General features: G+C 35.0%; 1 protein-coding gene across 1 annotated transcript in view; it reads left to right on the forward strand.

The window, feature by feature from the left end:
• The first annotated feature begins 1,062 nt into the window (after positions 1-1,062).
• Positions 1,063-13,489, forward strand: part of LOC107954191 (ABC transporter G family member 31) — a 36,100-nt gene continuing 23,673 nt past the window's right edge. Inside the window, exon 1 of the mRNA XM_016889680.2 lies at positions 1,063-1,620. Within this exon, the coding sequence (XP_016745169.1) occupies positions 1,268-1,620 (353 nt within the window). The 5' untranslated portion in view covers positions 1,063-1,267. The remainder of the gene's footprint in view (positions 1,621-13,489) is intronic.

Raw genomic sequence — 13,489 nt, forward strand, 5'->3', positions numbered from 1 at the left:
TTCTTAGGGAGGATCCGGAGTAGGATGCTCACTCGAAGGTTTATTTTGGCATACCAGCAATCGAGTTCCAAACCTAAGGTTGCATGGTTGTTCTAAGCATGAGACATGTATACAATCAATAAATCTAATTTAATTCTATAGTTTCGACTCAAGTAGCATTTCACATGCTTTTATTTATTTATTTTAAATTATCACCTATCATAATCTTTTGATGCCATGTTTAAAGAGTATTTTAGTCACAAAGTACGGTAGAAGCTAAAAGTTTTAGTCACAAAATCCGGAAGGAACTTCATCAATCATCATTAATTAATGAATGCCTTTTTCAAAATCGAGTGAATAAAAAATTTTGTTTTTTTTTTTGTGTCTCATTTAACCAAATGACAAGAAAATTATTTTTAGTTTTGTTATAGAATTGTTTCACTCATTTAATAAATTTATTTTAATTTTATAAAAAAATATTAATTTTCAAATTTTTTGACAATATTTATTTAATAAGGTATCAGTTTTGAACATTATAAGGGTGTTAAAACTTTTCTTGCGCATAACTAACTCATAGACCTAAATAGTTTTCACCAGATTTTAAAATAGACTCAAAATTATCTTGTAAAGGAATTTTAAACTATTTTTTGCAAAAGATAATTTCATAAGTGTTTGATCATATCTAATAAAAATTATTTTTTAATAAATCTCCTGTTTGAGTTTGGTAAAAAATTAAAATTCCCATGAGTTTTTTAAAAGAAAAAATTTGTTAAACTACTTTTTAATTTGAATTGAAAATGGGTGAGGACACCAACAATAAATCTCTTACAACTATCATTGTTGGTCAGATTACATATGAAAAATTAGTTATTTATTCATTTCTTTAGTAGTGATATAAAGAATGGGTCAGAAATATTTTAAAGATGAGTTTAATTTTTATAAAAAAAATACACTTTTTTCTCTCTTTTCTTTATTTTTTTGTGAAGAAAAAGAATACACGGTGTTAACGTAAGAATAGGGCAGACAATGAAAACAAAAAGCAAAGAAAACTAATGTGCTTGCTTGTAAGTTGCAACAACCTTGCAAGATTTCTAGAATTTAGGAAATCTCACGTTTACCACTTATCTGTGGTGTTGAAATGCAAGGGTAGCCTTGGTTTTTCACTACATCTTCAAAATTCCAGGGCCAGCTAGCACTTCTTTTCTCTATAGAAGTTTAAAACTTAACCACTCTACTTTTTTCTTTTAAAGATTTTACACAAAGAAAGATACATTGAGAGAGATTGGCTATGAGGAGATCGAATGCAAGCGACTATTTTGAGTTTGATACAGAAGGGGGCAATGCTGAGTCGTTTCATAGACCGTCAAACGCAGAGGTGGTTCTGCAAGATGAGGAAGATCTTATGTGGGAAGCAATCTCTCGATTGCCATCAATGAAACAAGGGCGTTTCGCAATTTTGAAAAGGACTTCGTCGGAGATTGAACATGATACAGAAGGAGAAAGAGAAAGTGGAACTGCGGAGACGATTGATGTGACGAGGCTTGATCGATCTAGAAGAGAACTAGTTGTAAAGAAAGCGTTGGCTACCGATGATCAAGATAATTATAAGCTTCTCTCTGCCATTAAAGATCGCCTTGATAGGTAACACGTTTCACTAATTTTGATTTTTAATTACGATTTATTCACTTCTTTTTCTTCACAATTCACAAGTTTTAATTTTGACCATTTATCATTTTAAAACTCGTTTACTTCTTATTTTGATTTTTAACTTGTGAAAAAAAGAGAGTATAAAGTAAAATTATGAATAACTAAAACCTACCAATCTAAGATGTAGTGCAAGGCTTACAATATTTTCAGAGAAAGAATTTAAGTTTAAATTTTGGAGACAATATTGCTAAGACGGATAGTAATGAATCATGAAAATATTAATTTTCGTTAATTGTAAAATAAACATGAAAAATGTCTTAATTAAAAAATTCCTAAGAATCTAGAGAATAAAAAACTTGTTATTGAATAAAACATGCTAGAGTTGGTGGCATTAAATTTTATGGGTCAAAATTTTCTATTAGTCTCTGTATTCTACTTAAAATTTGAATTTAGTCTTTATACTTTAAATTAGTCACTTTTAATTGTTGCACTTTTGGAGTTGGTAGTTTTAGTCCATTTATTCTTTGAATTTCGAAAGTTAATATAGTAGCAGTTAAACTAGTTAAATTTACAATTAGTCATTTACTATTCATAAAGTTGTATATTTTATTTATTTTCTCAAATTGGATCATTCTCAATCAACTTAATACTATAAGAAAATTCTCTCTTGGCTCTTTAACTAATTTTTCTATCACTTTGATCTTTCTACTTTTTTTCCATCATTCAAGTTAGCCCCTTGACCATTTTCCGTTAGAAAAATATGGCCTGAATGTTTAAGTCAATCAAAAATAACATGTGGAAACTTAATTCACCTTATTTTAATCCATAAAATGTCATAATGTAATTTTGATTTCTTTTTCTTGGTGTCCCCTTTTCAATCACTTAGGGTGAGTTTGGATGGGCGGTGCGTTTACCTGCAGTTAGTGTAAAAACAACGGTGGCGGTGAGATTAGATACTGTAGCGACACTGTAGCGTGAGACAAAAGGTAAACTAAACGCACCGCACCCCACCCAATCGCCCATCCAAAGCCACCCTTAATCCACTAAATCCAACCATTTTTCGTCTCTATTAATCATTCCACTTGTAAAACTTCTTCACCTTTCTAGATATCTCTGTCTCTTGTTCTTATCACTATTTCGCCACACATACATATATATATAACACTTCAGTTCACATTCCATCATTGAACTTCATTGAATAAAATGCCAACTATCTGCTATACTTCACACTCTTTTCTTATCTCTAAGCAACCACCACACCTAACGCTACAAGACAAAATACGGGTTCAACAATGTCGGGTTGAGTTTCTTCATCATTATCAAACCCGATGAACTGAGTGATGAAATGCACATCCCAAAAAGGGAAGCAAATGGAGAAAAAAAGAGGGAAAGAATATTAGAAAAAAATGGCCACACCCCTTGATAGACTAAGGCACAAGCCAATTGACCACACAATCCATCTTGAAGGTGTTCACAGCCACACCCCTTGGAAATGACATACCCCAAGTATTCCACCTTATAGGCTCCAAACCTATATTTGCTCATTCTGGTATAAAACTAGTGCTACCTCAAAAAAGTAAGGACCTCCCTTAAATGAATCAAATAATTAGACCATATAGCTAAATAAACAAGAATTTCATAAAAAAAGACAACCTGACATTCTTAACAAAGGCTTGAAAATAACATTTATAAGAGCTTGAAAATTGGAGGGAGCATGAGTGAGGACAAAAGGCATCACAAAGAACTCATAGTGACCCTCAAGAGTTTTAAATGTAGTCTTATAGATATCTGGTTCGCATATCCTGGTTTGATAGTACCCTGACATCAAATCTAGCTTGGAAAAATAAGTGGCAGCCCAACTCATATAGGAGCTCCTTAATCACAGGTGTGGGAGACTTATCCTTGACAGTGAGTTGATTCAACTATTTGTAGTCAACACACAACCATCAAGAGCCATAATTCTTATTGACCATCACAATTGGGGAAGCAAAAGAACTGTTGCTATCCTTAATGGTCCAACCTTGCAACATTTCCTTTATCTTCCTCTCAATTTCATTTTTTTGTATGGTAGGGTATCTATAAGCTTCACTTTTATAACCTGTTGTTCATCCATCAAAGAAATCTTGTGATCCTGCAATCGAGTAGGAGGCAAACTTGTTGGTTCCTTAAATACATCATTAAATTGATCCAATAAAGCCTTCAAATTTACTTGAAAAGAAGGAGTTGAAACAGTTAAAGTGGCCTAATCTTTGGTAGCCATGACTATAAAGAAAAGGTCCCAATTAATTTCCCACAAAAGAGAGAGACACCTCTTAACTTTTTTCTCATGCAAGAGATGGATAGCTCCAGACACAATCTCTTGCAACATATAGGCTTTCCCCTAATAAAGGAACTGTATGGTTAAGGTGGCAAAATCCCACACTATGGGCACTAATGATAACATCCACTGAATACCAAGGACTATATCACATCCCTTGAAAGGAAGGGCCATAAAATTAGTAAGAAAATGAGCTATTTCTACCTACCAAACTATATCGCTACATAGGCCACTAGTGGACGTTGTCCTTCTGTAACACCCCTGACTCAGTCTAGGAGTTTCAGCTAAGCTGAAGGGGTTACATTTTGATCATCGAAGTGATCTTGTAAAGCCATTCTTTTGCTTGAGTTAATTTTGTATAAAAATAACTCTTTTTTTGTAGGAAAAACATTCAGTAATTTAAACCAGCTTTACTTAGCAATTTGATTACAATATTATTAATGTGGAGTTTTGAAAAACGATTAAGGTTTTCAAGGAAAATATTTATCAAAACTTTAAGTATTTTGTAAAGTAGCGTAAAACGTTTAAAGTAATGGTTTTCTAAACCGAAAAGTATGCAAATATCAAATTATTAACTGTGTCATGCCTTAGAATAAATAAGTTAATCAACTTCACCCTAGATATAAAAGCGAGAAATAATTAATAATTACAACCTCGAAAATAAAACGATTAAAGAAAATTTTAATAAAAAATTTAAAATAATAATAACGAAAAATGAATTGCTAATACGAGGCTCCTCCGATGCCTTTTGGAGTCCTAGTTTCCTATACTTCCTGAGAGGAAAGAAAGGGGGAATGAGGTTACAACGGTTCAGTGTAAGATTAGTCTTAAACCATTATATATGATTAATCAAATAGTAAAATATTTATTTCATAGCATAATAGCATATTAAACATAATGTAAGAAACATATAGTAAATCAATGAATATACATAATATATTTATGATGCAATTCACATGCAAATTTCCCACCAGTCCATCCTAATCGCCCTCGAGCATCACTCGACACACCAAAAACACATATAAAAAACTAACCATTCCAGATTTGTTTTTCGGTGACGATGGTCGTTCACTTGTCATCTATGACGATGACCTTTACTACAATAACTTACCATTCAGATTGCTCAAATCTCATGGCTTTTTACTACAATAAACTATCATCCCGATAGACCTGATTTGGTGGTTTATTAACCTACCATCCCGACTTATCTATTTTCGATGACATTGTCACCTACTTCGTGTAGTATTGACTTTCGGTGTGGAGTTAAATTGTCATTGTCTCCTACGGAACTCATCTGTCCTTCGTACCCAATTTCATGTAATTATGCATATATACTCATCATATCATACTCGTTACCAATATTAGATGCTATGCTTATTTAGAACATTTATTGTCACATACTATCATTAGCCGACATGCTATTATGTATTCATTCATAGCTATATCCACATATACTCATATAATTTGTGCGAGTAGAAACAAACAATGTCACATGTACAAAATTTTTATGTGAACTATCAGGCCTAATTATCTAACTCATATACAGGTTTGCATATAGGCTCGCATGTACCAAGGGTTCACATAACATATAGTCTCACATGTAATAGGTTTGTATGTAATGAAATAGCTCGCATGTAATCATATGACATCGCATGTAATAAACTATAAGTTCATATGTAACAACATATAGGTTCGCATGTATTAACATATAAGTAGTGGTTTGCATGTAATAATAGATGCATGTAATATTCTACAAGTCCGTATATAACAACAATTAGGGTTCACACATGATAATTTATAGGTTCGCATGTTTATTCTAAGAGTTCGCATACTAATTCCTATATAGTTTTGCATAAGGGTTCGCAATAGGGGGCTCGCCTATAGGGTTTCAAATGCAAGGGTGGTTTGTAAGGGGTTCGTAGGGGGTTCGTATAGGGTTCACCTGCAAAGTACTCTCTTTCTAACACTACAATTAATCATACATAATTATTTAAGTTTAGATCCCACATCTGATTTGAAGACACAAAAACCTTAATTTGGAAGCAGAGGTTGAAGATCCACTTAAGGGAGAGGGATGATTTTAAAACTTTAACTCATTTTTTTTTGAAAATTGATTTGGAAAGAAAAGAGCTTGAGGATGTTTTTCTTGAAATTTTCTAGGTAAAAATTCTAGGGTTTGATTCAAATTGGCTATTTATAAAATTATTTTCCCTAATTGAAAAAGATTTTAGGAGTTCATGTAGAATTCTGACTTTTTTAAATTAAGGACTAAACTTTTAAAAAATGGTTTTTAGCTGGGCTAATTTGTAAATTCGACACTTTTATGAGGTAAAAAGAGGAAAATAAAATATTGTGGTTGAATGCACACAAGGGGTTTCGAACTTAAAACCTATAGGTAAGCTAAAGCTTTATCATTGAACCATCAAAGCTCATTCTTACTAATTTTTTTAACAGAAATAATTTTGAAGGCATTCTAACTCTCTTACCCTATGTTTTAAAAGGAAAAAAAATAATTTTAAAACTATATTGTATTCTTATTTCTTCTCAGCCCATTTTTGGGATATGACACCTTCTATCTATTGCAGTCACTCTGAGTTTAAACTGTTGCAAAAAAAAAGGCTTATAGCCAAAGCTCCATCAATAAACTTATGTCTACTGCTAGAGTTCACTAAACCACTACCCTTTTATTACCAAACTAAGCAGTGAAGCTTATCATGTTGGGTCTTTGAGACCTTTGCATAACATGAAGGTACAGTACATATGAATTAGTTAGGCTGGGTCTTGTTGGACTTATTCCAAATGCTTTTGACATTCCAAGAATTTTTCTTTATCCCTTGTAGGAGTAGGATCTAGCAAGATCTGGTACAACTGGGATTTGGTGCACTTATGTCCAGGAACATACTTAGCATTACACCAAAAACACAAGCCTTTCTTTTTTCTTTCCTCAATCTCATTGGAAGATGGGAACTTGGTAAAAGGTTTGGTAGTGTTGCAGTAGATCAAGTAGGATTAGAGGCTTGGATACCGGTAGGAAAGATTGAAGGCTTTAGGAAATATATGGGAGTAGGAAAAAGAGTAGAGGTGTGAATAGGAAAACTTGGCATAAGGAGAAGGCATTTCCTTTGGGTATTTGGAAATGTTGAGTTTAAAATAGCCAAGAATCAAAAACAACTAAAATTTGTGTTGAAAGATGAAAAACAAAAGCAAAAATCCTGATGTTGAAGGAGAAAAGAAGTTGACTTATCTCACTACTTCATTAAGCAAAATAACATGCACATATATAGTTCTATTACATTGGAAGAAAATAAATCTTGCTTGTGCAAGTAACCAAGCTGTTAAATTAGCTTAATGATAACCTAAAACCTACTAAAACTGCTAAGTACATGGCTGAACCTCAGCTAATCAAAAAAGTTACAATCAAATCAAATATATGTCACATGTTACAAAAGTTTAATGACCGAAATACACCATGGACATTAGCATGTTACATGCATGCTATTGCATTGTGGCTTAGAAGCTTGCATGTTGCTGAAATGTTGCCAACTTTCAACACTCTTCCTTGGCTACAAAGTAGCAGACTCCAATATCCTTCCTTAAGTACTCGAACCTTGTGGGAGCAACTAGCTTGGTCAAAATGTCTGCGAGCTGAACCTCCGAGCAGCAATGGAGCAAGTTGGTTTCCTTTGACAATCCTGCCTTCCTTTTAAAATGATACATAATCTTGAAGTGTTTAGTCTTGCCATGAAATATAGGATTCTTGACAATGGCAACAGCTGACTGATTATCTACTTTAATCTCTGTTGCTTTCACTTGATCAGCATTCAAGTCACTCAAGAGCTTCCAAAGCCAGATGGCTTGATTAACAGCAGTAGCAGCTGCGATATACTTTACTTCTGCAGTAGATTGAGCTACTTTCTATTGCTTCTTAGAACTCCAACTAAAAACTCCTGAACCTAGAATGAAGAAGTAGCCCGATGTGCTCTTCATATCATCAACTGAACCAGTCCAATCACTATCTGAAGAGCCAACCAACTTCAGTTCCTCAGCTTTCTCAAACTTCACACCATAACCTACGGTCCAATAGAGTAGGCAACCAACTAGACTTCTATAGCTCTTCTCATCAACTCGAGCATGGTTACTGTTGCTGAAGAGTTTTTCTCCCTGTGCCACATGAGTGCTAGCAGGTTTGCAATTTGTCATGCTAAACTTGTTTAGGACCTTCAATGCAAATGCTTGTTGGATTATGAAAATACCCTGCTCATTCTGATTCACTTTTATACCAAGAAAGTAAGTCATCAAGCCTAAATCAGTCATCTCGAAAACATCTTGTATCTGCTTATTGAATTCCACAATCAACTCATTCCTACAACCAGGAACCAATAAGTCATCCACATACAGAGACACAATCAACAATGTTTCTTTTTCAACCTACTTCGCATAGAGTATAGGCTCACTAATGCTCTTCTCGAACCTCCAGCCTTGACAAGTATGCATCAATCCTATCATACCAGGCCCTTGGAGCTTGTTTGAGGCTATACAAAGCCTTCTTGAGCTTGTAGACCTTGTGCTCTTCACCAAGAACCGTGAATCCATTAGGTTGTTCAACAAAGATCTCTTCCTTGAGAAATCCATTTAGAAAAGCTGATTTAACATTCAACTGGTGCACTTTTCACTGCTTCTGAGCAGCCAAGGTAAACAACAGCCTTATGGTGTCTAACCTTACAACTGGTGCAAAGGTTTCCAAGAAATCGATGCCATGCTATTGTCGTACCCCTTCATAACTAGTCTAGCTTTGTGCTTGTTTAGTGACCCATCTGCATTGTGTTTGGTCCTAAACACCCATTTCACACCAATAACCTTTCTGTTTGCTGGTCTATCAACTAGCTTCTATATGTCCATTTTGTAGATCATTCTTAATTCAGCCTCCATTGCTTCTTTCCAACAGCCCTCCCTTGTAGCCTCATCAAAATTAGACGGCTCAATAATGGTCATACCACACCTCTCATAGATGTCCATTAAGGTTCTAGTGCCTCTGACAGGTGCATCATCATAATCATCCTCAGTTTCAGTTTCAATCTTAGCATGCTGCAAATCAAGATCATGCTGATCTTGCACAGACAAGCTTGCATCTGTTCCATCCCATTTCTAACAACTGCCCTCATTAAATTTCACATATCTGCTCACAAAAATCTTCTTAGTGGATGGATCAAAGACTCTATATCTTTTTTTTACATTGTTGTTGCCAAAAAAGACTCTAGGTATGGACCTCTTCTCCTACTTGGTTCTTTTCCTAGCTGGCACCAATGTACAGCATAAGCAGCCAAACACTTTCAAGTGTGAGACATTTGGTTTGTATCTAAAGTAGGCTTCAAAAGGTGCTTTGCCTTTGACTACATTAGTTGGTAGCTTTTTTAGCAAATTCACAAAGGTATTTACTGCCTCAGCCTAAAAATTTTTAGGCATTTTTCCTTCAAACAACAAGCACCTGGCCATATCGAAAACATTTATATTCTTTCTCTCACAAACACCATTGTATTGTGGTGTGTAGATGTTGGTTAATTGGTGTTGAATTCCAACTTCATCACAAATTTTTTGGAACCTTTGAGACACATATTCAGTCCCATTATCAGACTTCAAAATCTTCAACTTGCAACTGGCTTGATTCTCAGCCAATGCCTTAAACTTGCAGAAGTAGTCAGCCACCTCTGACTTTTGTTTCAAGAAACTCATTTAACAGAATCTGGTGCAATCATCAATGAACAATGCAAAGTACTTGTTGCCATTTAAAGATGAGGTCTTCATAAGTGCACAAATGTCTGTATGGACCAGTTGGAGCCTCTCTTGAGCTCTTCAAGCTTTGTTAACAGGAAAAGGTGGTCTGGTCCGCTTGCCAAACTGACAGACTTCACACACATCTTTCTTAGGCTCGATCTTAGACATGTCTTCCACTAGGCTCATCTTGTGTAGCAAACTTAGAGACTTTTATTTACATGCCCTAACCTCTTGTGCCACAAGCATGATTCATCAGCCAGAGCTGTATGTGCATTTGCTTCTAGCTGATTCACATCTAAAATAAAGGATCTATCATGTATAGTTGTTATCGCTAGCACTTGATCAAAAGAATCCTTGGTCACACAAGTCTTTTCTTCAAAAATAAGGGAGTAACCCTTTTCTAACAACTGACCAACACTCAGTAGATCCTGATCAATTTCTAGTACAAAAAGAACTTCTGAGATGGTTTTGTTACCTAAATGAGTGCAAATCACAACCTTGCCTTTTCCTTTGGCCTCGATGAATTCAATATTCCCAATTCTGACTTTGGACACAAAGCTGGTGTCTAGCTCCCTGAACATACCTTTTTCTGAAGCCATGTAATAAGTGCAGCCACTATCAATCAGCCAATTCTTCTTTACTTTACTCGAGCTTGAAAGGCAAGAGGCAGTAAAGACGTACTCCTCCTGAGCTTGGACATCTTTCGCAGCTTGAGCTTGATTCTGCTGCTGTGGTTGTGTTTTTGCCTTGTTCTTGCAGACCTTTGCAATGTGGCAAAGTTTCTTGCAGCTTCTACATTGAATGTTAGGCTTGTACCAACAATATTTTTCCAAATGAATGGACTTTTTACAGTGAGTGCATGGTGGAAACTGTCTTTTTGCAACATCCTTCTTCCCTTTCTCTTTCTTTTCTAACAAAGGCTTTTTGACTTTGTAGCTTGAGCTCGAGCTTGAACTCTCTCTGCTCCTGGCCTGAAAGGCTCCCTCAGAATGCTCCTCTATTCTGTTTGCTCTTCTCTGCTTTTGTGCATAGAGAGCATTTATTAGCTCTGTCAAGGGTATAGCTGATAGGTCCTCCGAGTCCTCCAAAGAAGAGATTTTTGACTCATACTTCTCTGGAAAAGTTGTAACGACCTTTTCAACTATCTTTTTATCACTAAACTTATCTCCAAGCAGTCTTATGCTGTTGACTGTAACCAGAATCCTGTTAACATACTGCTTGATGGTTTCAGACTCCATCATCCTCAGATTCTCGAAGTCCCTTTTCAAATTGATCAACTGCTGCTGCCTGGTCTTGTTTGACCCTTAAAACTCTTCTTTGAGTCTGTTACAGGCCTGCTTTGAAGTGTCACAAGCTATTATTCTTGTGAAAATTACATCTAAAACTCTATTTTGAAGGCATGACATAGCCATATACTTTTGGCACAGTCCTTATTGTGCTGCCTAATTTGAGCCATGATTGGATTAGCTTTTAAAGGTGGTGGCTCTGTGTCAGCTAGAACAACACTCCACAGGTCATGAGCCTACAGATATGTCTTCATGTTCACAGCCAAAATATTATAGTTTTCACTAGCAAAGACAGGTGGTGGTGGTGGTAAAAAGGTCATTCTTTTGTAGCAACTGAACGAGCCAACAAAGATAGCTTCTGTTTCTTTTCTTTTAAGCACGAGTCACTCAAAGAATCAACACAAATCAACACACAGTAAAAGACCCTCAAAGATGACAGGCTCTTGATACCATTTGTTGAGTTTAAAATAACCAATAATAAAAAACAACTAAAATTTGTGTTGAAAGATAAAAAACAGAAGGAAAAATCTTGATGTTGAAGGATAAAAGAAGTTGATTTATCTCATTACTTCATTAAGCAAAATAACATTTACATATATAGTTCTATTACATTGGAAGAAAATAAATCTTGCTTGTGCAAGTAGCCAAGTTGTTAAATCAGCTTAATGATAACCTAAAACCTACTAAAACTGCTAAGTACATGGCTGAACCTCAGTTAATTAAAAAAAGATACAATCAAATCATTAGCATGCTGCATGCATCCTTCTGCATTGTGGTTTGGACGCTTGCATGCTACTGAAATGTTGCCAACTTTCAATAGGAAAGAATGTTTTCTGCTTGCCGAGCCAGTAAGAACCCTTCAACCAGATACTTGGGTTTAAACAAACGTAGATATTGGCCAATCTCAGGTTTCAAGTTACTGGAAAAAATGCTAAGGGCATAAGCCTCTGAGAGTTGTAATTTGTTTAAGATACTTACAAAGGAGTCATGATAGCTATCAACAAATCCCTTTTTCTTCAAAGAGAACAGATCAACCATGGAATCCTGGAAAACCTTTGAACCAAATCATTCCCTTAAGCTTTGAACATAGAAATCCTAGTTAAGCAAGTGGAACCCATGCTATTGAGTGTAAAAAAGGTTTCAGTTTAATGTGTTTCTTTCTAGATGCAACATGATTGTATTCCTTAATTGTTGTAGGGACCCCTTCTCCCTCTAAATATTGCTCCATCTTGGCCCACCATCCTTGAAAGTTAGCCCCATGAAACTTAAGACAATCAAGCTTGAAAGGACGAGATCAAACATCCATTGAAGCATATTGAATTGAACCTAAACTAGCACTGTCCAAGGAAACTACAGGAACAATAATATTAGGAACTTTAAGGGGAAAACCTAGAGGAGCATCCCCAAGAATTCCTTTACCCGTATCCTTTGCAACACGAAACCAACAATAGGATCAAATTTTCCTAAGCATTGTTCAAAAAGATGCTTCATCTCATTCTTGAGTTCAACATGAAAATAATCTTGAAAACTTGCCAAACGAACCTTCAATTTCTTGTCCAGATCAATCTGTAACTTGGAAATTTCGTATTTTAGTTGCCCCACCTTTGCTTGAGTACCCGTAGTAACACCATCATCCACTAAGAAGGAACAACATGCTTTGATACCCTTGATACTGAAGAATTAATTTATAGAGAGAAGAGAAGAGAAAATAAAATAGAGAAAGAGAGAACATAAAGAAATTCCTTAGATTTTTCTTGAATGCTTACCTAAAAGCATGAATGGCTCTTAATGTCCAACCAGGAAAGGCAGTTACAAAGTTGTTCCCAAGGTCATTACTAAATCTGTTTTAACAACCTAGGTGATATACACCGTATCACTTAACTTCCTTACAATCTAAAATGCCTCGTATCATTAAAGCCTTTCTATTTCCTAAACGCGTCGTTTCATTAATGTGTTATTTAAATAGAAATTAACTAACTTTTAAATTTTGTAACATTTTACTTAATGTTTGAGTTAATCTGAGAAAGAAAAAAGAAAAAGGAGAAAGATGACGTATTGTGCTTGGTCGGATGAAAGAAAATGGTGGTGAGTGACGACGGTGTTCGTGTAATGCCTATGGTTTCACTTTGGCCAGAAAAGTTGGAGTTTTTTAACGAAAGAAGAGAAATTAATAAAGCAAAAATGGAAATGTTTTATTATTAATAAAAAGAAATTGAAATCAAATGTTGGAATTTGAATCATTAAAGTGACTTGAATTAGTTAACCACGTGTATAGATTTGATCGGCTTAAACGACCACATAAAAAAAATTAACGAAAACGGTCAAGGGGCTAACTTAAGCGACGAAATGAAAAAAGAGGGGGTAAATTGACCAAAAATAGTAAAAAAGGCTAAAGCGAGAATTTCCTTATAGTACAATGGCCAAAAATGATATTAAGCCTTCTTTATCATTATACTTTTTGAAATTTGAAATTTTAATTTGGATGCAA

Source organism: Gossypium hirsutum, chromosome D07, assembly GCF_007990345.1.
Source record: "Gossypium hirsutum isolate 1008001.06 chromosome D07, Gossypium_hirsutum_v2.1, whole genome shotgun sequence".
Lineage (NCBI taxonomy): Eukaryota > Viridiplantae > Streptophyta > Magnoliopsida > Malvales > Malvaceae > Gossypium > Gossypium hirsutum.